Source organism: Callorhinus ursinus, unplaced genomic scaffold (assembly GCF_003265705.2).
Source record: "Callorhinus ursinus isolate GAN/ISIS: 27379988/994484 unplaced genomic scaffold, GSC_fseal_2.0 scaffold13, whole genome shotgun sequence".
NCBI lineage: Eukaryota > Metazoa > Chordata > Mammalia > Carnivora > Otariidae > Callorhinus > Callorhinus ursinus.
The window spans coordinates 7,120,412-7,147,167 of NW_027397075.1; the positions used below are offsets into that span (position 1 = coordinate 7,120,412).

Here is a 26,756-nt window from a genome sequence, read left to right on the forward strand (position 1 = left end):
AAGCAGCTCAGAGGCCAGCGCCCCTGAGGGGCGGAGCGAAGCTGTACCGTCCCCGGATGGCTCGGGCCAATGAGCGCGGGAGTCGAGCGGGCCAATGAGCACGGGCAAGGGGCGGCAGGCCAATGAACGCGGGGCCGCTCCGGAGGCGGTGCTCGGAACGCGACCAGGAGGGCGACGCGGCGGCCGCAGTCATGGGCGCTGGGCCTGCGGGGGCGCGGAGGGGGCTCGAGGAACTGCCGGGCGGGGCTGGAGAGACCGCCGCCCGGACTGGCCCTGGACGCTGAGCCGCGGTGGGGTTTCCGCCGGCGCTGCGAGGGCCTGTGAGCGCGAGCGAGGCGCGTCGGAGGAGCCGGGCAGCCGCCGGGCATCTCAGGGGGAGGGCCTGCCTGTCCGCCAGGTGGGTCGAGAGGACCGTGTGGGCACATCTGGGGGTGCGTGGACCCCGCCGGGCAGGTTTCAGGGGCCCGGGCGCGTCCGCAGAGGCCGGCCCACACCGGCGGGGGCACCGCCGGGGCCCAGCGCCGCCTGGGTCCAGCCCCCGGGGCGCCCCTGGATGGCTGAACTGCCCTCTTGCCGGCCGCCCGGGCGCCGCAGCGGCTGAGATCGCTGGGATCGCCGGGCCGCCGCCCTCGCCGCCCCCTGCATGCCCGGCGCCCGGGTCGCGGCCCACCTGGACGCGCTGGGCCCCCTGGTCCCCTACGTGCCGCCGTCTCTGCTGCCCTCTATGTTCTACGTGGGCCTGTTTTTCGTCAATGTGCTGATCCTATACTACGCCTTCCTCATGGAATACATTGTCCTCAACGTGGGCCTCGTCTTCCTGCCCGAGGACATGGACCAGGCGCTCGTGGACCTCGGAGTGCTCTCCGACCCCGGCTCGGGCCTCTACGATGCCGACTCGGAGCTCGATGTCTTCGATGGTTACTTGGAGTAGGCTTGGCTACCGTCCTCCCCTCCCCCCAACGACCCGCACCCCTCGGCCTGGACCAGCCGCCCAAATCATGCCGCCGCTGCTGGTTGGGGGCATCGTCGGGCCAGGGATGGGATCCCCAGGACGAAGCCGCCTCCGGCCTCCAAGACCTGTGAGTGCCCTCTGTTCCAGAGGAGGGTGGGTTGGGGGCGCTGGCGAAGAGGATGGCATCTCCAGACCAGACACACACCCTTCCCCCAGGCTCCTGGAGGTCTGTTTGGATGCCAGCAATGGCCAGACCCGGTTAGGCCCTTAGCTGGGGCTGGAAAGCTTTCTCTGATGACGGTGACAGTTGTTGAAGAGGGGAAGGGAGGCAGAGCCTAAGGGGTGTTTGGGTTAGCCATGGTACTTACTGCCACAGCTTGTAAGTGCCTTTGCACCCAGATCCCTTTGAGGCAGAGCTGTCAGCTCCTCCCTTCTGCCTCAGTCTGGCTTGATGGTGACCTTGGCTTTCTGGGGATTCCCACAGTCCTGAGAAGGATAAAGATTTGGAGTGTCAGAAGAGGTAGCAAGCCAGGCAGTGACCGCCTTTGTCCTGTGGCCCCTGGGGTCTGGGTGGGGCCCGGCTGAATCAGAGAGAGGAGAAACCTCCTTCAGCAAAGTCTGCGCTTACTGTTGGCCTTGGGCTTGCTGCTACTTGGGAGTCGGGTTTCAGGGTGCCCCAGCTCGATAGTTGCGCAGCTTGCATCTGCAAGGACTGCCAGTTTTGCAGGTTGCTCTCGCAGACCAGGCAAGCTAGGGCTGGCTTTGCCTGCAGTGTTTGCAAGGCCTCAGGGAGCTCTTGGGCCAGCAGGAGTAGGGACCACAGGATCTTTGCACTGAGGTGTTCAAGTCCTGCCTCTCGGCTGTGACCAGGAAGCTGTGTGTCCTGCCCCACCTTGTGTGTTGATGGGAGGGAAATGAAGGTCCAGGAAGGAGAGGGGACTTGGCCAAAGTCTCAGAGCCGGCAAGAGAGGCAGCTGAACAAGATGAGAGAGAGAGAGAGGTAGGCAGGCTGTTGGGTCTGGTGAAGGTTCATGGGACTTGCAGGCATTCTTTGGCTGAGCTCCTCCACTGGACAGTGTGCATTGTCACTAGGCATAGGGCCTGAATGGCAATGAAGGGAGGATACTGAGGTGGCAAGAGCTCCTTCCAATGCCACTTACGCCAAGCAGGCTGAGTTAACTCCTCTCCTCTGTGGCCTGCCTTTGCCAAGATGACCATAGTCATAGGGAATGCAGGGTGGGGCAGGACCTGATATTGGTAGGGCTGAGCGCTCCCCCTGAGAGGTGGACAGTGAGATTTCTTTGATAAAACTTCATTTGAGCTCAGTGAGACCTTAGCAAGAACCAAGTGCCAGGTGGAGAGTGGGTCAGCTGCCCTGCATACTTACCCAGTCTCCTTACCTACCTGCCTGCCATCCCTCCATCCATCCATCCGTTCTTTTAACAAATATTTACAGGGTACCCACTGTGCCCAGTGTGTGAACACAGTGAACAAGAGAGACTTAGCTGTGGCCTCCTGGCCCTTGGTGAGAAAAGACAGATTCCCAAACAAGATGATCAGATTTTTTGAGAGCCATGAGGACATGTAAGAAGGACCTGGGCATCCCTATTGAGTTCCTGCTGCTTTCTCGGCACTTAGAACAGTGCCTGGCGTCTAGTAGGCACTCAATAAATGTCTGTTGAGTGAGCGAAGCAGAAGAATAGAGATGGGCTGCTTTAGAAAGGAGGGTCAGGGAAGGTCTCTTTGAGGAGATGACACAGTTGGGCTGAGGCCTAAATTGGTAGCAGGAGCCAGACTGAAGATCTGGGGAAAACTAGTCGAGGCAGAGGGAGTCGCTAGTGCCAAGGCTGTGGGGTAGGAGAGTTGGTTTTTGCAGCAACCTAAAGGAGGCCAGTGTGGCTAAAGAGCAGCCCCAGGAGAGGTCTGTGGGGCAGGTGGGGGCCGACCGTACAGGACCTGGGAGGCCACGGCCATGAGCAGTGGGAAGCCATCAGAAGGTTTGAAGCAGGAGATGACACAATTTCAATTCACAGTTTGCAAAAATGACTTTGGCAGTTGTGGGCAGAATGAGCTGTCGGGGCAAGTACGGAAGTGGGAAAGCCAGTTAGGAACTGTTTAGTTGCTCGGGCTGGAGGTAACGGGGGCCTGGGTAGGGCAAGGTTGCTGAAGATGGAGAAACACAGACTGAGAACACCTTTTAAAGGTAGAACCTGTGGAAACCAGTCAAAACCCGGACTGAGTATTGATCATTGACCATGCCTGGTTCTAGGCCCTTTACGTATTCACTCAGTCAGCCATTTAACAAACTTTGCTTCTGCCTGCTCTTCTACCAGGCCCTGCGCTAGGCCTTGCAGATCTGAAAATGAATCTCTGCCTCCAAGCCAAGCGCTTGACTTTCAGACAGTGTAACTTGGTGAAGAATGTCTTATTTTATCTCTTCACCACATCAACAGAAACACTTCCCCTTCCAAATGAAAACACTGGCAGACTCTGAACCAAAAACTGAAGCCCAAATGCTTCGACAAACTTTGCAGCAAAGGCTGTTTGCGCAGAAAAGCCAGGAAGTGTGTCTCAGGGACACCTTTCCTTGCAAAGCTGTCAGAGTGCCTGGGCCCGAGCTGGGAGGTAGGGAGGCCGGGGGCTGGGGGCAATACTCGAGCCTGAAGAAGTGGGGAAACCACGCATAGGATTCCTTCTTCCCCAGTCCTGAGGCCAGGCCGGGGCGTTCTTGGCCCCAGGACCAGGGAAGCCCAGGCTGGGGGAGGGGAAGGGTAGCCAGCAGCGGGAAAAGCCTTTGGGAAATCTCTAAAAATGGGCCCAAACTCTGGGCCCCTTTCTGTAAGCAGAAGAACATCGGTAGTCAGATCTCATTCTTTCTGGCTTGTTCTCATGTGAACGTATTCTCATGTTACCCAGGAGAAGGTCATGGAAGCACTGACTAAGGGTGTGGGGCGCGCTAGGCAGTGGGGACTGGGGTAGATCGCAAGGTGCACTCACTTGCTCTCTTTCTCTTTTTTCTCTTGGGTATGTGCCCACACAGTGCGGTCCACCCAACATTTGTTGAGCACTTATCGAAGGAGGGAGTATTAGAGTTGGGATGAGGAGCAAGAACCTGGTTCAAATCCCAATCCTAGCTGTGACCTTGGGGGCATGTTCCGTATCTCCCTGTGTGTCTGTTTTCTCTTCTAAAAAGTGGGGGTAATGAGATGTTCCTCGTTGTGAGGATCAAGTGAGATACACATAAAGCTCGCAGACCTTCCTGTGTACAGTTAAGTCATATGTTATTAACCACTGCTAGCATTAACAGATATAATGGAAAGGGTGTACACTCAGGCTCTTGCAAATGTATAAACCTGCACGTGCAATCATGCATCAATACTTAAATCCCATGATGAGCCACAGAGGACTGCCTGCCTGAGTGCTGGATGGGTTCAAGTGTGGACCGCTGGGACAGACTTCCCACTCTGCCCTCCTGGCTTGGGACCCTCAGGACAGCTTTCCCACCGCCTGTGGTCTCCAAAGTCCATGAGATCTGGAGGGCTGTGGAGCAAGCTGTGGCCTGCAGTTTTCCTAGAGTTTTAATCATTGCCTTGGGGCAGGGAGTGGGGAGTCAGGCGCTCCCTCGTTCCCAGGAGAAAGGGCCACTGCGGCTGGCCTGGGAGCCAGGGAGAGTCTTCATGTCCCAGCACTTCCGATGCGGAGGCAGAGCAGCTGGATTGATCTGTCCCTGTGTTCCTGGCACAGAGGGAGGGCTGTGGGAGAGAGCCTTCCTGCACCGGAAATGGAGAGCCTGCAGAACGTTGCTGCCAGAGTCGGTGGGGCCTGGTGTAGCTCAGACACAGAGCTAGGGTAACCGGACTCATCAGTCTACTTACTACAGGGTCTCCCGGCTTCTGGGTTCTGACTCGGTGCCACAGCTGCTCCTGATCCACCTGCCCCGGTCCCTCCATTCCAGTCTGCAGCCTGAGACAGCAGTAGGACATCCCGGCTGGCACGTCACTGCCCTGCTCAGAAACCCAGACCTTCTGCAGGGACGTGGACCATAGATTGAAGTCATGGGCAATCCCACAGGCCCCTGGTGGAGCTCCTGCCAGGAGTGAGGGGAAGGAGAGCGGTCAGGGCAAATGAGGGGAATCAGGCGGTCTCCCGTAGCTGTGGTCCAGACAAGAGACAGGTGATGGTGGCAAGGAGAGGCGTGTGCACCCCAGGCCTGGCTGACTTTCCAGCTCTGTCCTAGCACAAGGCTCACCTGGAAGCATGCTGGCCACAGGGTGCATGGGTGCTCGCTGCCCCTGTGGACAGGAGAAGGCCCCGTTAGGGGTCTCAAGACAGCTGAGATGCCAGGGGTTCGGCTCCCTTGGCTCCAAGTTACACAAACTGGAGGTTTCGTCCAAGGAAGACCCTCACAGTCCTCGTGTCAAAAAAATTAAGGGCTCCTCTCGGGCGCCTGGGTGGCTCAGTTGGTTAAGCGACTGCCTTCGGCTCAGGTCATGATCCTGGAGTCCCAGGATCGAGTCCCACATCGGGCTCCCTGCTCAGCAGGGAGTCTGCTTCTCCCTCTGACTCTCCTCCCTTTCATGCTCTCTGTCTCTCATTCTCTCTCTCTCAAATAAATAAAATCTTAAAAAAAAAAAAAAAATTAAGGGCTCCTCTCAACTTGACCATTCATAGTCCTGATTTACCTGCTGTCTTTCCCCCAGAACTTCTGAAAGCTTAGCCTGCGTGTGGGAAATCAAGATCACAGTTAAAGGGACTGTTATCCGCATCTCACAAATAAAGAAGCTGAAGCCCAGAAAGGAGAAGTGAGGGGCCGCGGAGCAAAGCTGAGTGAAACAGCTGAGCCCCGTTCACAGGGGCTGCAGGGGGGCTCCAGGAGGGGGCTCCCAAGTCCCACCTCGGAATAGTGGTCGTGGTTCTGCCAGGCTTCCTGTGTAGATCTTCCTCCTTTTTGCTGAGTTTCTTAAATAAAACTTTATTTTGAAATAACTTCGAGTATATAAAAGTTGCAAGAGTGCAGAGAAGGCCCCCGTACCCTTCACCCAGAGTCACCGATTGTATTTACATTTTGCCACATTTGCTCACATAGGCAGCGTGTGCCCGCACTATATACGTGCGTGTGTATGTACACGTATACATATGTATAGCTATTTTTCTGAACCATTTGAAAGCGATTGCAGACATTGCGTTCCTTTACTCCTAAATATTTCACTGTATAGTTTCTTAGGTCAAGGACATTCATTTCCATAACCTCAGTGCAACTGTCAAGATCAGCACATTTAACCCCGATGCAAGCCTATGACCAATCTAATCTGTGACTTTCTTCAGATCTGTGAGATTGTCCCAGTAGTGACCTTTCCCAATCAAAAGGCGGAGTTGAGGTCCCAGATCCCATCGCGCAGATAACCCTTTTCCTTAAACGTTGTGTCTCTCAAGCTGCCTTCAGTCCTGACCTCCTCACTCTGTCTTTATTTTTCATGACATTGACATTTTGGAGGAGTACAAGTCGGGTGTCCTGTAGACTCTCTCCATTTGGGTCTATCTGTTGTTTACTCTTGAGATTAGGCTCAGATGATGCATTGTTGGCAGGGGCCCCACAGAGAAGTGAGTGCAGGGTATCTGGGAGACACATGACGTCTGTCTGTCCCACCGCTGGTGATGTTAACTTTGATGGCTTGGCTAAAGTGGTGTCTGCCGGGTCTCCCCGCTGTGAAGTTACTCTTTCTCCCTTCATCACTTGTAGTTATGATTAAATCCACTAGTTGTAGTACTTCATTTTTCAAAAATATTTTTTTAATGTGAACTTATTTTTAAAAGAATGGCGTGTAGCCCTCAATAATGGTGCTGTGTTGGTGGTGTGTCAGACGCAGAGGAGACTCAGCCCAAGAAGCCTCCCCTTTCCTTGGGTGCTCGCCTCCTCCTCTTGGGGGCCCATTACCAGGGAGGATGTGGCTGTGCCTTTAAGGCAAAGGGTGATCTGGGATGGGATCTGGGACCTCAACTCTGCTTTTTGAAGCAGCCCAGGGCGATGATAACTGGTACCTGGTGAGTCCAGGGGATGCTGGTACCATCACAGCTGCCATTCCCTGCTCCGAGCCTGGGGAGGGGCTGGGAGCAAGCTCTAGTTCCAGGCACCCCTGGACGGGGAAGGCCTCATTCCTGGGATTCCTTCCTGGCAGGGGAATTGGCTGGGTGGTTAAAAATAACTTCCTCTCCCACATCTCCTAGCTTCCCCAGAGCATCATCCACATTATCCACGAAGCAGGCAGGGCAGGGCTCATTAGCTCCCTTATACAGGGAGGGAAACTGAGGCTTGTGGACATTTAGTGACTCATCCCAGATACCCAGCTATGAGGTGGCCTCCTAGCCACGTTCCCAGTGCTTCCTCGAGTGAGGTCCTCCAGCACAGGTGAGGCCGCCGAAGCAGAGTGTGGCCAGGCTCTCGAAGCCCTGGCACTCTTCTCCCTTTGTAGCACCTGCTACTTCTCCCTTTGACCAGAGAAACCAGACCCGGGCCCAGTTTTGTGGGCCAGGGGTATCTGGCTAGAGCTAATGGTTTCATTTTCCTATTTGTTTTTAGTGTTGCCTTCTGTTTATGACATGACTGTATTTTTTTTTTAAGATTTTATTATTTGAGAGAGAGAGCATGAGCGGAGGGGAGGGGCAGAGGGAGAGGGAGAAGCAGACTCCCCCCTGAGCAGAGAGCCCAATGTGGGACTTGATCCCAGGACCCTGAGATCCTGACCTGAGCCGAAGGTAGACGCTTAACTGACTGAGCCACCCAGGCATCCCAAAATGATTCTGTTTCTTATTCATGATAGTGACATAAAGGTTCCTTTTAAAAATTTGGAGTTAAAAAAAATGCCTTGATTGAAAATAATAAATAAATAATCGTCTGGGCAGTTCTTAGATGTGGCAAGACTCCTGGACCAACGCTGTCCCTTCAGAAGGGCCTCACTAAGTTGGAGGCACCGACCAGCTGGAGACACGTTCTGAACCAAGATTCTTCACAAAACCCATAGCTGGTGAGGGTCAGCAGCTGACATGTAAAGCCAAATCTGGGTTTGAGAAACCAATCCTTGTTCCCCCAGAACACTGACTTCCATCAGGGACCCAGGCAGCCGGGCAGCGTCTCCTTTCCCATCCGCCTCCGGCCGTGAATTCTTGGACTAGCTGAGGCAGAGGTCCTTCTGCACACAGCAGCCCGTCACTGAGACCACGGTGGACACCCATTTGGCCCTGGGTGACCTCTGTCTTTAGCCACATGAATTGGTCGGTTGGTGCATGGGAAAGAGGAACGAGCAACCAGCACGCAGGGTCTTTGGAGGGTGACAAGGCTACTGTTTTCAGAAGGCCCCCCAGCACTGAAGAGGCCCCCTGCCTGGTGTGTTTGCTAGCTGGGAACAGGTCGGAAGGAGGGGAGGGGCCACTGCGTGCAGATGCCTCATGTATTGTAGACACTCCACTGATGTGACTTCATGTAATCCTCACAACAACAAACAGCCCAACGAGGTGGGCACCGTTCTCTTGTTTCAGATGAAGAAAATAGGCCCAGAGAGAGAACTTGCCTGAGGTCACACAGCGAGGAAGGGACAGAGCTAGAATTCCCAGAGATAGGCCTTGCCCTTACTGCCCCCCAGGAGGACCGTGAGAAGGCATGTCCCAGAGCATCGCCTGCCAGCACCCCTCAGACACAACGGCCAATCCCAAACTAGGCACTGTCCCCGGAGGTAGTGAGCCGAGACGCTGCTTCTTAAAATGGATCCAGTGCCCAGCTGTCATTCTTTAATGACAGAAATGAGTCAGCCGGCCACTCCCTCTCTCCAGCTCTCGGGAGTAGCCTGGAATGAAAGGTTACAGTTTCGGAAAGAAAGAAGGGGAAAAAAAAAAAAAAAGCCAACGGCTAATGAATTGTCGTGCTGTAATGATGTTAGAAGGCCGGAGAGCCCACTGCTTTGGATTCTGCAAGCTGCAGCATCTCCAGGATGCCTGGGAGGAAAGAGATGAACCTAAGGTCAGACCACGGAGGTTCAAATCCCGCCTCTGCCCTTTGCAAGCTCTGTGGCCTTGAACAATTTACTGAAGCCTCTCTGAGCCCCATCCGAAATTCCCGATGATGAGCCTGCGTGCCCCACCCCACCCCACCCCCGCCCAGGGTTGTTCTGAAGAATACATGAGCTAGGACAGGAGTTAAAGCAGATAGTACAAGGTAAGTGTAGAGTGCTTAAGAAATACCGCCTGTTATTGAGATTCTCAGGATTCTCATTGGGGGGTTTGCTGTGAGGCCAGACTTGCAAGTTAAGGAGCAAGGGGATTGATTAACAGCCACAGTGGGTGGCACAGATGAGTGGTCTCAGGACATCTTCCAGCCAAGGACACAGAGACCAGGGCTGTCCTCACCTTGTTCTGTGACTTAGGGCAGGTCCCCGGCCTGTCTGGGCTCTTCGTGGAAGGAGTGGGACCAGCCCTGATCGGGGTTTCCGAAACCCCCTATGACACCGGCAGCAATTTCTTCTCTATTGTCTGAATTCTCATTTGTGTCCTTGTTTTCTTTAAACGAGCTCTTTTTCAAGTGAAGCGATGCTCTGAAAGGACAGGAACTTTATATTACTATCAGAAGTGGAAACCTGGCATCACTTGCCATAAATAGAAGGTGACCCTGCAGATAGCCCGGTGAAAACAGAACAGTAGTGGACCCAGCTAGAGCCGGCGCCTGTGGGGCCCTGGGCCTGGTCAGAGGGGAGATTGGCACATGTCGGAGACACGTTCCAGCCAGACTGACGCTCATCTGGACTCCGTGCTGGTGGCGGACACCAAGATTGGAAGGGGAGTGGGTCCCCGTGCTGGGGGTGATTTCTGTGCTCTGACACCCAGTCCACACAAGTCTGAAGTGGGCTTAAGTATGAACCCCTGCTTTGGAGATCTCTAGAGTGAGCTCTGCTCTCAGCAGCACCAGCACTGACCCCACAGGGAACCCTAGGGGTTCCTTGGAGGGAGGTTAGCAGAAGGGGGATTCCTGGTGGGAGGGGCGGGGGGGGGCGTACATGCCTTTCCAGAGGGCTGAGCTTACCAGTGCTCTGGTCTCAGCCCTGGCTTCCGCCTCATGCCAGGTCCAGTGGGGAGTGGGTTGGGGCCCCAGGACACAAGAACTTGGCCCGTGTCATCAGTGGGAGCCAGGGAGGGTCTCAGCAGTGAAGGGTTGTGTCCCCAGCTGGCCTCTAGAAGGTGAATCTGGCAGATAGCACAAGAAACGTGGCTGACCTGGCCCCTCCTCCCCTCTCCAGCTGTGTGTCTACCATGGTTTGCCTTCTTGCTTCCTACCCCATACCAAACTCTAGGGGGCTCTAGGGCCTGCTGTGCCTTTGTCACAAGCCTGCCCCCTACCTGGCGTGCTCTTCGTGCACAGCCTTGCCCGGGCTCTGGGCTCCATTGGTCCCCTGTGCTCCCTCCTGTAGGGTGTGTTACCTTGGGCTGCGATTGCTCACCAGATTGTGTCTCAGAAGCATGGCCGCATTTATCGCGGGGTCTCCAGCACCCAGCTCAGGACCTGGCATGCAGGAGGTATGAAATTAGGCAGTGTTGAAAATCTCCAGGGGAACGAAAGCCTGGAGAACTGAGCATCCTGGACAAGTTACTTACCGTGTCTGAACCTTAGTGTCTTTGTCTGTAAACTGGACTCATAATAATGTGTCGTTCCCGGAGTTTTAGGAGGGCTGAATGACATGATATAGGTACTGCTCTGTCTCAGGTCTGCTCTCCCGGGAGCAGACCCTGGGACCAAGGTTCAAGTGCAAGTCGTGTATTCGGGAGGTGATCCCAGAACTACCATTCGGGAATGGGTTGGTGAGACAGGAAAGGGTTCTGTCATCCAGTAGGTCACCACTGCAGCCCTGAGCTCAGTACTGCTCAGGAACTCTGGGGGCCAGGGTAGGTGGAGACTCAGCTGCGGGGTGCAGGAGCTGGGGTATTGGCCCCCCGCCTTCCTGGTCATCACTGGTTGGAAGGCAGCTCTGGGGAGACATGGGCTCTGCCTACACTTGCAGCCTGGGGGCCAGGCAGGCTTTGGAGGCTTTCCACCCTACAGGTGGAAGCTGCCAGGTCGGCGTGCCCTGGAGGGGTGAGCGGAAGGAACAGAGCAAGGCACCCGCAGCCTTTGCCTGGGGCTTGTGGCACATAGTAAAAGCTCAGGGGGTGGCAGCTGCCTGATTGTGATGGTTTCTACCATTGCCACCAGTCCAGTGGCAGCTCTGCCTGTCACAGTTGTGTGACTCAGGTCACTTGGCTTCTCTGAACCTTGGGGAGATGCATGGTTCTCAGTAGAAGCAGTTCTGCCCCCTGGGCGCCCCTTGGAAATGGGGTGAGGGTGCATTTTTCATTTTCACCCAGCTAGACACGGAAAGTGAAGGGTATGGGAAATGGGGACCAGCCGAGGGGCCAGGCACCGTGGATGATGCCATGTCCCAGGAGGACCAGCGCAGCAGGGCTGCTGAGTAGCTTGGCTGTGGCCACAGCCTTCCGGTAGCCTGTGAAGCATTTTCCGGGCAAGGTGGGTGGTGCTGCCAAGCCCTGCCCACTACCCGAGCTTGCTCAGCGGCCCTGGGGCTCAGGTCGGCCAGCAGGCCCTGGGTGACCCCTGAGCACGCTGCCCTCCTTCCTCAGGTACCAGGATCCCCCTCCTCCCTCCCAGGAATGGACCATCCTTCCTCTCCCAAGTGAAAATTGCACTGGCTGTCCAGACCAGGGCCCTTAGAAATCAGGCAAATTCGTTAAAAAAGAGTTCATAAAAGTTGTAGGACAACACGCCCAGCCTGCGTCTGGGATTTTCTGATGGTTCCTGAATGCAAGGGTTGGAGGAAGGCTTCCCTGCCCCGCCCTGAGCCTCCTGAGGCCACCACCAAATGGGCGACAGTGGGACAATGCTTTCGTGCTGGTAACACCCCTCTTCCCTTCTCGCTAGGCCTGCTTCCCCCAGAAGCTCCATGCCAACAGAGAGGTTTCCCTCCGGACCCAGGAGGGTGGGGCAGAGAGATTGAGACTGAGAGCGGAGGCCCAGAAGGCCTTTGCCCCTGCCCAAGGGGAAAGGCAGGGGCATCCGAAGACCTCCCCCGCCTGCAGCGCCACACACACGGCCTTGCCTTGGCTTTTGACCTTTCGCAGTTGCGATGGATGTTTACAAGAACCCAGCCAGAGTCTGCCTCCCTGCTCTTCATTCCCGACTGCACCTGCTTCTCCCACTTAATCTTCCGAGAGGATACTTCCAACTGCGGACACACACGGAAGCCACTCCCAGCTCCATCTGATGCCGCTGGAGCCCCCAGCCCGGCTGGGTTGGGCCCAAGGCTGGTCTTAGATGCAGTGACTATTTCAGGGAGTAAGTCAGAAGGAAGAGAAGCCACAGATCGTGTCAGGGGCCGAGGGTCAGGTGTGACTTACTCATTTCAAGTTGCTTGTTCTTCATCAAGTTGCCAGGACTGATACATCATGCCAGGGGAATGCCACATTGTTCCTCTGGCCAGAAGTATTTTTGAAAATGTGAGTGGTATGAATACTTGACGTTGATAAACCTGTAAAAGCAATACTTAGGAGGCTGACTTCTTTCAATTAAAACATGTATGCAACTCCAGCCTGTGGGGTCCCTGCCTCTTTTTTTTTCTGGAAACCTGGGAAAGGAGCCCTTAGGCAGGACCTCGCATTCCACAAAAGGCGGAAGAATCAGGGCTTCCCCGGCTTGGGACCCAGCAGGGCTGGGAGAGTTCCCCCCAAGCTGGGCTGGCGGGGGGGGGATCAGGCCAGAGAGGCCAGGGCTAGGCTGTGGGGCATGGTGGCCAAGGCCCAGTGGCCCTGATCCCGGAGACATGGGAGGCGCGGTATTCCCTGCGTGCCCACAGCGCAGGGAATCAGGAAGGGAAAGAGCAGGTGAACGGGTGAAGTTGGGTTGACTTGCAGTTTCATCAGAAAACAGCCATGATTCTCGTTCTGCACAGTGCCCGATGCTTCTCAAAGCGCCCTCACATACACCGAGTTACACAAGGCACGATGTTTGGCTCTGTTGTGTGGGTGAGGACACAGGCGAGGGAGGGTCAACCCCCCCAGAACTCCAGAGAAAAAAACAGCCCCAGCACCCCTTGTCTTCCTGTGCTAAGAAAGGGCATCAAGGGCTGTAAACAGAACACATCTGAGAGGCCCAGGAAAAGAGGTGAGCGGGCGAAGGGAGAGGTTTCTGATGGGGAAGAGGCCTGAGGGGAAACAGGATTTATTTAGTTTATTTTTAGTTTATTCCTCAGGGCATCGCTCCTCCCCTCACAGCAAATGGCTCTGAGAGAGCAATCCCAGCACGCTGTGCCTGTACCAATGGAGACCCACCCCTCCATGGAAACCAAAAGGCGAGTTGGCTTCTTGACTCCCTCCTTTACAGGGGTGTGGCCTTAGGCAAGTCACATCTGTGAAATGACAGTAATTTACGTACCTCATAAGATGACTTTGTGTTGATAATTACAGAGGTGCCCCACTGGGCTGACACCGTTCCGCATCAGGACTCACAGCTTGGCAAGCAGAGTCCACACTGGTTTGTAACCCCCATTTGCCCCCTTGTTCAGGGCCCTTTGTGCAGTGCACGGACCACCCAACCACACCAGACAGCCCTGCCCAGGGAGTTTTTTTAATTTACTAAAATACAAGACTTCCCAGAGCAGGAACCTTGAGCATTTTATTGAGTAGCCCACTGTGTCTTCTACATATTTGTGGAATGAACAAAACACATAAGAAAAGTTGTGGTGAGGATCATTCATTCCACAAACATTTATTGAGCACTTACTGTGTTCAGTCACCTTGCAAGGTACAGAGGGCACAACAATGAACAAAGCAGACAAATGAGCTGCCCTCTTGGAGCTCACATCCTAGGACAAGAGCAGACAACCACAACAAATAAGCATGAAAACAATAAACCAATGACCAATTTGGAGAGTGGGGGTAGGCGTGTCTGTTTAATAGGATGGTCTGGTAGACCTTCCTGAGGAGCTGTCCTTTAAACTGAGTCCTACAGGATCAGAAGTTGTCCAATATGAAGGGCCTGATAAGAACATTCCAGGCAGAGGCAGGAACAAAACAGATTCATATGTAACAAGGACAGCTAGCAAGTATTGAGCTGTATGCCAGGCTCTTGCTGTCAGTGTCTTTTTATTTATTTATTTATTTATTTATTTATTTATTATTATTTATTTATTTATTATTTATTTATTCATGAGAGACAGAGGAGGGGAGAGAGAGAGAGAGAGAGAGAAGCAGAGGGAGAAGCAGGCTCCCAAGGAGCAGGGAGCCCGATGCGGGACTCGATCCCAGGACCCTGGGATCATGACCTGAGCCGAAGGCAGACGCTTAACCATCTGAGCCACCCAGGCGCCCTTGCTGTCAGTGTCTTAACTCCTTGAATCTCTGCATAATGAAGAAGGTACTGTAATTATGCCCATTTTACGTACGATGAGACTGAGGCACAGAGAAGTAATTTGCACAAGTGGTGAGCTGGGCACTGAGCCCACGTGGTCTAGCTCTGGGATCCGCTGCTGGCCCTAGGCTGTGGTCCCTTTGAGCAGGAAGGGCTTAATGTGGTACCGACACAAAGTCGTGGTTGCTAATATTTATTGAACACCTACTATATTCCTTCCACTGTGATGAGCACTTTACAGGTATCACCTTATTTAGTAAATGGTAGCTATCGTATAAGAAGTCAGAACTACGAATAATCATGGCCTCTGACTATTACAGTTTGTCATTTCGGAACAGACTGAAAGCAGTGTGTGTGATGGTGCCCTCCCCAGCCGGCTGAGGGGCGCTCATCCCTGTGGCTGCACACACAGGAGTCCCTGCAGAGCGATGCCCATGCTATTTAAAACCCAAGCCTAGGTCAGAATGCCCGGTGCCCTTCGCAGCGGGGCCGGGGCAGAAGACAACATCCCTCTCCGCAGGGACTGCCAACTCGGCAGCGGGGTCCAAATCCCTCTGACCCTCCTGAACCCCTGACTCCCACTTTCTGGGAAGAGGAGGAGAGTCTGGGAACTGGGCACCAGGGCTGGTGCCACAGAGCTGCCGCCGGGAGAAAGCCAGTTTGTCCCGAATTGGGACTTCTGACCAAGCAGGCCGTGCTCCAGTAAAAATAACACCAGCTGAGCTGGCAGCCCTCGGTGTAGACAGCAAAGCTTCCAGGTCCCTTCCAGGCTCGGCATGGCCAAGGCAAGATGCCAGCTCGACTAAGAAACAGCTCCCAGGTTAGAATGCCAAGTCAGACAGAGGCAGAGGGAAATATCCCCTCTGCAAGGCTTACGGGGCATCAACCTTGCCGAGCCCCAAACAACGAATTTGCCGCTAAAGCTTGGGATGCTGTAGGAAGATCCTCTCCAAAGAGACAGGACTTGGGCCACGGTGGATTCCGCCGGGGGGCCGGGGGGCCTGGGGGGTGGTAGGAGAGCCACGTCCCCTGTCCCACGGGACAAAGAATATGGAGCACGAGGTGCTATGTGACTGGCAAGGCTGGGTCATGAAATGGCTACCTCTCTCTGTGGTCTATGTCTCTGTCTCCCTCTTCCAGTTGGGGTGACCGCCCTTCAACCCAGCTGCCATGCAATGAGGAAGCCCAAACTAGCGCACGTGGAGAGGCTCCCCGTCTGTTGGTTCCTTACAGGAACCAAGGCCCCAGGCCCCCAGCCAGCATGGAGTCCCCGAGGCTTCACGCCGCCCCAGCTGACGCAGAGTGGGGCAGAGACCCACTGAGCCCAGCCCACATGACCAGCCTGGGGGCAGAATAAAGTCGTTTTAAGCCACTGCATCTCTGGGGGAGTTTGTGATGCGTTCGATAACCGAACAGTGGGCTCCCCAAAACGGTAATCACGGTATAAACTCAAACGGTGGACACGCCCGTGAGATTGAATGAGCCCTTTATAATGTAGTGAAAGACGACACAAGAGATGAAGGCCGAGAGGCCTTCCCCCCCCTCCATTAGTGTCCTGTCAGCTCTTTCCAGCTAAAGCCCAGTGTGTCTGCGCCAGGCTGAGCTTTGGCCTCAACCAGGTTAGTGCAAAAACAGTGAGTCCTGCAGACACAAAGCAGTTGCCACCAAATCCCCGCCTGTCACAGTTTGGGAAAGGAGCAGGCGGGGCAGGCTGCTGGTGTCTGCAGAGCGCCACGCGCGCCCTATTAGGAGAGCAGCATGGAGAAGTGCTTTCTCCCCAGGCCAGCAGGGACCTGGGGAGGCAGAGATGGGGCCGCCCCGCTCCCTCAATCCGGCCTGGTCACCACTGTCAGGAGCATCCCGCAGGGCCTGCCTCAGTGCTCCTGGGTGGAGTGCAGCAGCCACCGGGCGCCCACCCCATCTGCCGGGGGTGCCATCGACCTGGGCCCCGCAGGGGGCCTGGAGCCGGGCCCAGGTCCGTCCGCAGAGCAGGTCCTTCCCGTGGCTGGGTGGGGGCCGACCCTGAGCCGGCAGGGCTGGGCACCAGGCTGCTTGGCTCGTGGGCCCAAGAACAACTGTGTCCACAGATAACCACTTCAAGGTCCAGCGTGGTCAGCGTCCTCAGAGAACATGCTGTGAGAGGTCAGGAGAAGGCGGGGTCAGAGAGCTTCAGGAGGGTGCAGCTGTACACATGGACAGCGCTCTCCAGATTGGGGAGGAGGGGGAGTTGGAGGAGGGGGACATCACAGGCTGGGGAGGCACAGAAGTTGGGGGACAGTCATTTGCACAGAAACATGTAGAGCAAATTCCTATGAAGACCATGCAGGGCAGGCGGCAGGGGTGGCTGCGGGGACCTCTAGGGAAGCTCTTCCCCAAACTAAGGGCTGTGGATGGCTAACTGCCCCCCCCACCCCTGTCCTTCCCCCACCTCTCCACGCCTGGCCACAGGCAGGAGGCTCAGGGTCCAGTCCCCAAAGCCTGTAAAGACACCTCCACCAATCACAGGTGGAGGCCCCAGGTGGTGCATGGTCTCGAGGTGCCCACCCAGCAGCCCCCCCCAAGTTCTCCCTGTCCAAGCCCACCTCGGTTACCTCGTCCCAGGCATCATGGAGCTCATCTCAGGCTGATCCGTGAGTCTAGCTGCTGCAGGTGTTCATGAACGCCAAACGGGATGGTGGGCGTCCACATCCTGCGACGGGTACGGCATGCAGGGACGAGGTAAGAGAAGAGAAGGGGGCCCTACTTCTCTCCTACCAGCCAGCCTAGACCCTTGGAGACTTCCCACCTGGCAGAACCAGACTAGTGTGGGGCTATAGGGATCGCAGAGGCCTAGGAGCCCCAAGACCCCTTTCTTTAGACCTGGTTCTGCTGCTGACGTGCTGTGTGACCTCCAAAAAGTTAGTTAGCCTCTCTGTGCCTCATTCTCCTCATCTGTAAAATGGGTCTTATAGATTCTACCCTAGAAGATATGAGGGATTATGTAGGTGAAAGTGCCTTGGAAGAATTTAAAGTACTGATATCAGACATCAGACACCATAGTGACAGGATAACACCTAAGTTTGAACCATACGAAATGGCCACATTTGCCAGGTCCAAAATAATAGAAGGTAAGTGGTTTCATATTGTTGACCCTAAAGCATTGAGCATTTTCAGGTACCAGCCACTGTTCTAAGATTAACTTGAACCTCACAAAACTGCTTGGGGGTAAATATTACCACTCCCATTTTACAGAGAAACTGAGGGCAGGGTGGCAAACTTTTGCTCATCCAAGTTCCCACACTGGTGAGGGCGAGAGCGGGATTTGAGCTCAGGGCTCACAGGAGTTGCACCCCTGGAGAGCCGGTGGCCCTCCACCTATGGGGGGCTGAGACTTACGCCAGTGTCTCCACATGAGGGCACTTTCTCAGGCTGGCAGCGAGCTGCTGGGCCCCAGCGGCGGTGAACTTGTTATACTGGACGCTGGGGAGAGAAACCCATCCTGAGGCCTGGCCCTCGCTCGGGCCATCCAGCCCCCGACCAAGGCCCGCGCTCTCGACAAGCAGCCCTTCCCAGCCTGGCAGCAGGAGACCCCGCAGTACCCCCAAGCCCCAGACCCCTGCCACCCACTGCCCACACTCACTCCAACACCCTGAGGGACACCATGTCTGGAAGCACGTGTGCCAGGCTCTCAGCTCCCACGTCACAGATGCTGTTATTGTACAGGCTGCCAGAAACAGAGGTCAGGACCCATGGGGATTCACGCCCAGCCAGATCCCTGCCCCATTTTACAGAGGGGCAACCTGAGGCCCAGAGACTCCTGGCCGAGATTTTCCCAAGTTCAAATCCCAGCTCTGGGGCTTGCGTGCGGCCTGTGTGACCTTTGACAAGTAACTTAACTCCTCTGTGACTCAGTTTGCTCCTCCAGAAAATGGGCATGATAGAATAATCGCAGGGAGGAGTAAATGAGTTCATGATGGTATAACATCCAAAACAGAGCCCAGCACGTGGAATGACTAAATCCTAGCTGTGGTTATTACTACCCCCTGGGGCGGGGGGGGGGGATGGTGAAGGTTATATGAGTTACCATAGATGGCATGACCAGCACTGGGGAATAGTAGGGGAGAGAAAAAAACCAGAACCACTGGGCCAGCACGGGTTTCTCGGTGTGGTCACAGCTATTCTGAGTAGCATGGTAAATAATGCGATGGGTGTCGCCAGCGCCAAATGAAGCTATACACTCAGTAACAACCATCCCTTTAACACACCACGTGCTTCCGAGGTGCTCATTTCAAGGCCATGACTTTGCCATGACTCAGCTTCCGGGCTACAATGCAGGGCTGCATGTAAAAGCAGCAGGTCTACACTGCAGCAAAGCGGATTAAGGCTAACCTCCAGCATCCCTGGATGTCACAGTTTGGCCAGGACCAGGGCCGGAACCAGGTGGAGGCTTTACAATTCCTTCCTGGGGGGGGTGGGGCAAGGGTCTTAGAATCCAGGGGGGTTTCCCCTCCTCCCACAGACAGAGGATTCTTCCCATATTTCTTCGATGCCAAGATGTACATGTTCACATCTGAATATCATTGAGATCCAGATGTGTCTGATCATCAATGAATGTCATGGTTTAATTAGCAGTGTTTTCTAAAGTGCCGGTCATATCAGATATTGCCCCCATTTGCCCCACATGCTTCTCCATTCACAATGGAAAAACTCCAAAAGCCCTCTCTGGACCTACGAAGGTCTCCCTGCATAATCTGGCCTCCCCTACCTCTCCCACCTCATCTCCCACCTGCTATCCCTCATTCCCTGTAGCCAGCCACAGTGGCCCTTCTGGCAAAGACTCAAACTCTTTCCCACCTCAAGGCCTTTGCATCTTCTGTTCCCTCCTCCTGGAATGCTTGTTCCTGAGCACCTCCCACGGAAGGGGGTCTCCTGACCTCCTTGATGAATTCAATACTCCCCATTGTATCCTCCTGGGCCCTTGTTTCCTCCCCCGTATGAATCACTATTTAAAAATATTTTGTTTGTACATGTGCTTATCTATTAGGCAAGAAGCTTGAAAGCAAGGGAATATTTGTTTTGTTCATAGCTGTATCTCTAGTTCCTAGCACAAGTACTGGCCCATGGTTGATATAAGAGGCAATTAGATGCCCTGCACAACTCTGGGGAGTGACAGTCACATAGACTATGATTTGCACAATACACAACCCATACAGCTGCACATGGTGACCCTGGCTGGAACGATAAATGGTGGATGCGTCAATAACTAGATGAACCAGATACCATCTCCCCTGGGAATGTGGCTCTGGCTGTCCTTGGCAGGCGATGAAGCCTGAGGAAGGAGTAGGAAAGCCTGGCGAGAGAAGAGAGCTGGCAAGGCTGAGCTGAAGGGCTGGGGCTCTGGTCTGAACTCCCCTCATCAGTCCTGGGACCACCAGGGAGCCAGGCTGGAAGTCCTCAAAAGCAAAAGGTGCTATGCCAAGGCCGGCCAGAAGGTGGCAGTGCAGGCACTGTGTGAGCTGCAAGAGCCAGCCAAGGCCGCCACAGCACGGTCAGCCTTCTAGAAACCATCACCCCTGGACTCCGGAAAAGGCTCAGTCCTGCCATCCTCTGGGGAAAGAAGACCAATATTTAGTGTGCACTAGAGCCAGGCATTGCGCCAAGTGCTTTCCATAGGCCACTGGGATGGTACCCATTTTCCAAACGAGTAAGCAACTTGCCCAGTTTGTCAGGTGCATTGCCCCAGGCCCTTGCTATCCTCTTGTGTGGGGCGGTGGTGCGGCTCTCCACCCTGCCCCAGCCCGCCAGCTCGGTGAGGGGGGGCCCCACTCACCTCAGCCTGAGGAGGGACGCAGCCAGGGAGGGCAGGGCCTCGGCGAGCTTGCAGGCGCCCACGTCAGTGATGCTATTCTGGGACAAGCTGCAGGGACACAGCGACGGGGGGGGCGGCGCTCAGGACCAAACTCTCATGCCCCTCCCCATCCGTGCCCACCCACTCCGGGGCAGAGCTGGGGAACTCTCATTTCCCCACAGGGTGGCCCGAGCAGCAAACACATGTCTATTTACCTCGAGGAGAGTTGTGGGTAACAGGCTCTGAGCAGCACTGTGGGTAACATGCTGATTCTTAGTAAATAAAAAGATACTGTCCCACCCTTGGCTGTGTGGGATGTGGGGGTGAGGATGGAAAGGGAGAGAGGTCACGCCCCCCCCCACCCTGTTCTGTGATTTGATAGCATCCTCCTTTTCCCTTGGGACCACATTTCCCAACTAGAACTGAATACGTGTTCATGTTATTTGTTTAATGGCAGGTCTGGTTTTTTTGATTACTGTATCCCTGTGCCTACATCAGTTCCAAGTACCTAGTAGGTGCTCGATACGTAAGTGGGTGGGAAAAAGACAGGAAGGAAAGGTAGGAGAGGGAGGGACAAAGAAAGGAGTTGGGGGGGGAGGATGTAGCTTACCCACAGCATCACCTAGAATACTATAAATTACTGGGCAAGTCTCAATGTCCTACAGTCAAGGAAATCCCAAAGTGAACCCTGCTGCCATCCCGGGCCCAGTTATGAAGCAGAGTGTGGACAGATTTTGATGATCCCCTCTACCGTTCGGTAAACAATCATCCTACATCACATCCATCCACTTCCCAAAACCCAGGACAGTTGTTTTTTGAGCCCAACGCCAGGCTTGAACTCGCAACCCTGAGATCAAGACCTGAGCTGAAATCAAGGGTTGGACGCTCAACTGACTGAGCCTCCCAGGCGCTCCTTTTTTTTTTTTAAATAAAAGTTTACTATTTTGATGATAATGTTTTAGTGACACATCTAGTCCGTCTCTTGTTTCACACCGCCCAGCGTAACTTCCTCTCCCTAAATGTTATTTACGTTCATCACTGTGTGCTTCATAATCACGGATTTGTTTGCTTGTTTACTAGGAGTTCACTGAGGTCAGGGGCTTTGTCTGTCCTGTTTAAAGCTGGGTCTGCAAGGCCCAGAATGGTGCCTGCACGTAGTAGGTGCTCCTTCGGTATTCGCCAATGAAATTAACAAATGAGCATTTGCATGCGTGATTCAATCAAGAAACGACTAAATGGGTGAGTGAACAGAAAAACACAAAAACCCAATGCAGCAGGAAGGACACCTGCAGCACTCACTTGAGAGTCTCCAGGGCCCTCAGCCGAGGGAAGGTGGCTGACAACTGCTCGACACCCTCGTCCCCGATCTTGTTCTCGCTCAGCGAGTCCAGGCTGTGGGTGGAATCAGACAGAGGGGCCATCAGTCCACACCCAGGAGGCCCGCCTCCTCCCACCCCCACCCCCACCCCCCCACCTTGGACACACCATAGGCAAACTTTCCAGAGCAAATCTGCATCCCCCGGGGGCGGCTGACCAGTTGGCCAGCCAGGGAACAAGGTTCTGACTCCCCACAGACACGGATCGGTTTTTTGTTTGTTTGTTTTCCCTGGGAGCCCCGTGAGCTCTGGCAACTTCCTTAACCCTCTTGGGACCACAACTGTGCAAGGGGCGCCTGCTCCCAGATCCTGCCTCCTCATGGCGGTGCTGGGAACAGCATGGGAGTCCAGGGAGGGAAAAGAGTTCCAGAGGTCACAAAAGGACTCAACCTTTTTTATTCCTGGGGATTGTCTCATCTGTCCTCCCTTCCCTGCAGTGGGGTCCTCTGGTCCTTCCCACCAGCCACACTGAGGAAGCCGCAGGAGAGAGGGAGCGAGGGAGGGAGGGTAGGACAGAGCAGGGTTTGGGGTTATCAAAACCTGAGGGTGCCCGCGTCCATACTTACTCCAGATGCTGAAGGGAGGAAAAGGCCTCAAGGATCCTCACCAGTTTGGGAAAAGCCTGGGGGCCTAAGACAGAGCCCAGCCTAGGAGGCAAAGAACAGAGGTAAGACCCCTAAAGAGTCACGGCTCCTCAATGTGGCACCAGGGTGGGGTGGACATGTCACAGAAGGCAGGCCCAGTCTGAGGCCCCCTCCCCTCCCTGACCGCCAGTACCCTCCTTCCCTTGATCCCCACTAGGTGGCACCCCAATCCCTTCTGCTCTGGCCGGACTTCACCAAAGCCCCCCAAGAGGCAGCTGGGCTCCTGGCCTGGGGAAGTGTTTCCCAAATTCCAGCCTGAGGACCACCACCAGTCTTGAGAAAAATGACTTGACTTATCTGCCATTCCATTTTTATTTTTAAATTATTTTTTAATTAAAAAAAGTTTTAAATTTTTTACTTAATTAAAATAAATAAGAAAAATAAGAAAATCTCTATACCCAACATGGGGCTCGAACTCACAACCCTGAGATCAAGAGTTTCATGCTTTACTGACTGAGCCAGCCAGTTTCATGCTTTACTGACTGAGCCACCCTGTCATTACATTTTAATAACAAATAAAACCATTTATTGAGGACTTATTACGTGCCAGGCACACGCCGGGTCCTTCCCTCAGATGTCATTTCACCCTCACAACTCTGAGCTAAGGGCACTTCGTATCCCCGTTTTACAGATGGGGAAACCGAGGCACAGAGGGATTAACTAATTTACACAAGGTCTCACAGGCTGGATCAGCATTTACACCCGACTTCCAGGGGAAGAAAAATAAAGACAGTGCAGGGCTCTTTTGTTCTGCTTTTAAAATATGGTTAAACGGAACTCAACATAAAGAACTGTCTTTTATTCTGAAATTGTGTCCTTTGGAGCGTTTTTGGCACAAAAATGTTCATTCTCTGATAAAATTGGTCCCAGCAGGGGCTATTTTGCTTGTTGGAATGAATACACTTGATAAACATGAAAACATGGTAACTGCATATAATCCTTCAAATTTACTCCAAAGTATTCTGCGTCTTTGCAATCTCAAAGTCTGGGAACCTCGAGCCTCGATAAAAGGTCATGAGATGGGAGTCTGACGTCTGACTTAAACCCGGGCCCTACCACGTGGCTCCCGTGGGGCCATGTGGGCAAACCCCTGCAGCTCCGTCTTGGTCTCCTCAGATTTGGCCCCTGTTTCATGAGCCTGTTGGAAGGATTATGGAGTTTGTGCATCCAGTATTGACTGCTCGCCCATGCGAGCCTGTCGCGGACAGGGCCATGAACAGAACAGACAGAAATCCTGGCCCTCGTTCGTGGAGCTGACAGTCCCATGGGCAAGATAGGTAATGAAAGAAATCGGTAAATTATCTGGTGTGGGAGATAATCAGTAATACAGAGAGAAGCACGGTGGCAGGTGAGGTAGAACTGTACTTTCAAACATGGGAGCGTTTGGCTCCATGGAAACCAGAAAGAAGGGAGGAAATAGTGGCGTGGGCCGTGCGGAAATCTGGGGAAGAGCATCATGGGCAGAAGGCGCAGGCAGTGCAAAGGCCCTGGGGCCAGACCCTGCCTATGAGGCTGGAGTCCAGCAAGGAGACCTCTGGGGCTGGAGTGGAGGGAGTGGGGAAGGCAGTATGGGAGATGCAGGAGGCCTCCTCAGGGGCCGAATCAGGACCCTGTCCCCTCGCAGAGCGCCTCACGGGTTCTGAGCAGCCAACAAGCCTCATCTCCAGGCCACTGGGGCCTGCATGGTACCGGGTGCGGTGGCTGGCAGTCACACACCCAAAATAGTCCTTTCCTTCCTTCCTTCCTCAGAACTTTCTTGGGGCTTCTGGCCTCCAGGTGGCTAGTCTCCTGGTTCTGGGCCATTCCACCTCAATGCTATTGTTCCCCAGAGCACACTTCCGACCTCCATCTAGGGGCTTTTTAAGCTAAAAATAAGTCAAAGCCAGAAGGCGCCCTTGGTGATTGTTTTCACACATTTCCTCTTTCCAGCAACACTTTTATTTCTGCACAAATGTGGCACCTTGTCACTGTTCCAAACCAGAAACGCTTGCCTTTTTCTGGGGTGCGGGGGAGCAGAGATCAGGAGGGGCAGGTAACTGAGGGTGACCAGCTAGGGACCTTGGGCGAGTCACTTAACCTGGCTAGGCCTTGATGTTCTCATCTGTAAGATGGGGAAGGTAGTGACTACCTCCCAGATCATATATAAATTGCACTGCATACACTGTAGGTGTTTAATAATTTCTTCCTAATTATTAGGCAATTTTAGATCCCTAACAAAGATTGCACGCAAATTTAGCTTCTTCCTTTCTTGGAACAAGAGCCAGGCAAGCTTCAGCCCTTTGGTCACCTTCTCTAGAGAGTCCCCATGGCCTCCCCCACTGCATGGGCCACTGATCACAGCAGGGGGTAATTGTCTGTTTACACTAGACTTCAGGCTCATTGAGGACAGTGGCCTCAGTCAGTGGATTGTGTCTGTCCAATGAATGAATGGGAAGGAGCATGTTCACCACTAAATGGGCCACTTAGCATCACACCCGAGAAGCTCCAGCCCCATCCCTGACCAGCTGGGCCCCAGATGCTGGAAGCTGGTTTCCAAAGGGGCGAGGCAATAGGATAAGAATGATTGGGGGGGGGGGAGGGGCGGGCACCTGGGTGGCTCAGTCGGTTAAGCGACTGACTCCTGATTTCAGCTCAGGTCATGATCGCAGGGTCCTGGGATTGAGCCCCGCGTCAGGCTCCAAGCTCAGCACGGAGTCTGTTTGTCTCTCTCCCTCTGCTCCTCCTCCCACTCTCTCTCTCTCAAATAAATAAATAAAATCTTTTAAAAAAAGAATGATTTTGGGGACCCCTCTCCAATCGCGGTGGCTCAGGCCCAGCTAATAATGCCGGATAAGAAACCTCACGGGGACCCGAGACAATTCACTCCTCTGCTTACGCAAACTCCAGCTTCTTTAGGTCCCGGACAGCAGGGAGCTCTCTAGCTGTGTCTTCCGAGGAATTCCTTGTCCTCGAGAGAAGGGGCAGTGTTAGTGGGTGGGGAGCAGTCCCTGAGCCCCTACGTGAGTGATCCAGGATGCCTGCCTCAAATTGCCGGGGAGACCTGCCTTCCTTGGAGGCTATTGTCGTCCCCCGTTAAAAAGAAATAAAACAGGACGTTATGAAGGCATTCTTATGGGTTTCATGGACAGCAGGTGCTTACCAAACCCAGCCCAGACAGCACAGAGTAGGTGCTTAAACAGTGGGTGAGGACAGAATAAGAAACAGTTGTTCTATAGTCAAGTTTCTCTGCCCTCTGGATCTTAGCGCTCTGCCACTGATCACGTGGGGACAGTACTCGTCCTGCCTGCCCTGAAGGGCGGCCATCGGTGTCACTTCTGTTACTAGATGCAGAAATTACCTCCTCAACCCTCAGCAGGGAGTCTCTGTCTGGCTCTAGCTGAGGACAAATTGGGTTCATGATGGCAAGTTTTGAAGGGCACGAGGTGATGGGTCCTGGAGGCTCTGTCCCCAGGGGGTGCCTGCTGCAGGAGATTCTGGGTGGCCTGGGGGAGGACACAGGATCTCCCCAAGGAGAGGGGAAGTACCAATGGGTCCTGCCTGTCCTCAACCTGCATGGTCTGAGCCACCTCTCACACCCTCTCCTCCTCACCTCTGGATCTGCACGAGGTTGCCGAGGTCTTCCACATCCTTTGGGGACTTGGCCTTGAAAGGCTCGATGGTGAACTTCTCCTCCACTGCCCGGAGCAGCTTGGTCTCCCCACGCTGCTGTAGAGACTCCCACAGCCCCGCCATGTCACTCAGCGAAGCCCTGCGGAGGAAGGGCCTCAGACCCAGGCACAAGAGCCGGGCTAGACCATAATGGAGGGGCAGCTCCATGAAGGAACCTCCTACCTAGTCAGACGCTTTCTGTCCTCAGCTTTATCCCTACCTCCTCCAGGAGGCCTTCCATGACCACTCCAGTTCCTAATGATCCCTCCCTTTTCTCAGCCCCCCCAGTGGTTTTATTTCCCTTTTTGCTTTGGCTACCAGGAAGCTCAGTGGTAAATTCTTGGTTGAACTACTACAATGGTATAGGACTTTATAGCTTGGGTAAAGTTTATTTGGGGGGAAGGTGGGAGAAATTTTCTGCAGATTAGGCTAAAGTGATCAAACAGATCACAGAAGGATTTAAATGAGCCAAGTTGAGGAATCAAAGGGGTAGAATATGATCAGATGCAAGTTCTAGGAAGACTGCTCTGACGGCTGACTATGAAGTAGAATGGAAAAGGGAGAAGGGAGGTGGGGAGCTCGAGGGGAGGCTGTGGCTTTTAACCATGACAAAACAGTGGCTTGATTAGGGGATGGAGAGAAGAATATGAATTTGAGCCCACATCAATCTTAGATCCTAAATGTGGCCCAGTGCCTCGCACCTGTCAGGCCTTCAAATATTAGTTGAAGGAGCACGTAGGTGGCTCGGTCGGTTAAGCGCTGGACTCTTGGTTTGGGCTCAGGTCATGATCTCAGGGTCATGAGATCGAGCCCCATATCTGGCTCTGCTCAGCGTGGAGTCTACTTGAGATTCTTTCCCTCTCCCTCCCCC

General features: G+C 54.2%; 2 protein-coding genes and 1 long non-coding RNA gene across 12 annotated transcripts in view; 1 reads left to right on the top strand and 2 right to left on the bottom strand.

Annotated features, from left to right (window-relative positions):
• Positions 1-145: 145 nt before the first annotated feature.
• DEXI (Dexi homolog) lies at positions 146-12,572 on the top strand. Its single transcript, XM_025855558.2, has 2 exons — positions 146-1,079; positions 11,907-12,572. The coding sequence occupies exon 1, from the start codon at positions 644-646 to the stop codon at positions 929-931; it is 288 nt and encodes a 95-aa protein (XP_025711343.1). The 5' UTR covers positions 146-643; the 3' UTR covers positions 932-1,079; positions 11,907-12,572.
• LOC112811467 (uncharacterized) lies at positions 8,700-12,509 on the bottom strand. Its single transcript, XR_003205054.2, has 4 exons — positions 12,383-12,509; positions 10,334-10,496; positions 9,350-9,534; positions 8,700-8,938 (listed from the first exon to the last, which is right to left on the bottom strand). It is a non-coding gene; the product is annotated as an uncharacterized lncRNA (long non-coding RNA).
• Positions 12,573-15,859: 3,287 nt separating the features above from the next.
• CIITA (class II major histocompatibility complex transactivator) overlaps positions 15,860-26,756 on the bottom strand; it is a 45,256-nt gene continuing 34,359 nt past the window's right edge. For 4 of the 10 annotated variants that reach the window (XM_025855554.2, XM_025855549.2, XM_025855556.2 and 1 more), the window contains 9 exons: positions 25,827-25,985; positions 25,113-25,184; positions 22,160-22,240; positions 21,517-21,609; positions 20,200-20,286; positions 18,010-18,093; positions 17,766-17,849; positions 16,982-17,079; positions 15,860-16,523 (listed from right to left, as the gene is read on the bottom strand). In XM_025855554.2, the coding sequence (XP_025711339.1) occupies positions 17,004-17,079; positions 17,766-17,849; positions 18,010-18,093; positions 20,200-20,286; positions 21,517-21,609; positions 22,160-22,240; positions 25,113-25,184; positions 25,827-25,985 (736 nt within the window). In that variant the 3' untranslated portion in view covers positions 15,860-16,523; positions 16,982-17,003. Of the gene's footprint in view, positions 16,524-16,972; positions 17,080-17,765; positions 17,850-18,009; positions 18,094-20,199; positions 20,287-21,516; positions 21,610-22,159; positions 22,241-25,112; positions 25,185-25,826; positions 26,026-26,756 lie in introns of those variants that run through there. The other 6 variants (XM_025855552.2, XM_025855551.2, XM_073899512.1 and 3 more) reach the window with 6 other exon arrangements.

Bases quoted from the DNA above. Each gene is read 5' to 3' on its own strand.
- DEXI (XM_025855558.2), top strand. From the start codon at position 644: ATGCCCGGCGCCCGGGTCGCGGCCCACCTGGACGCGCTGGGCCCCCTG.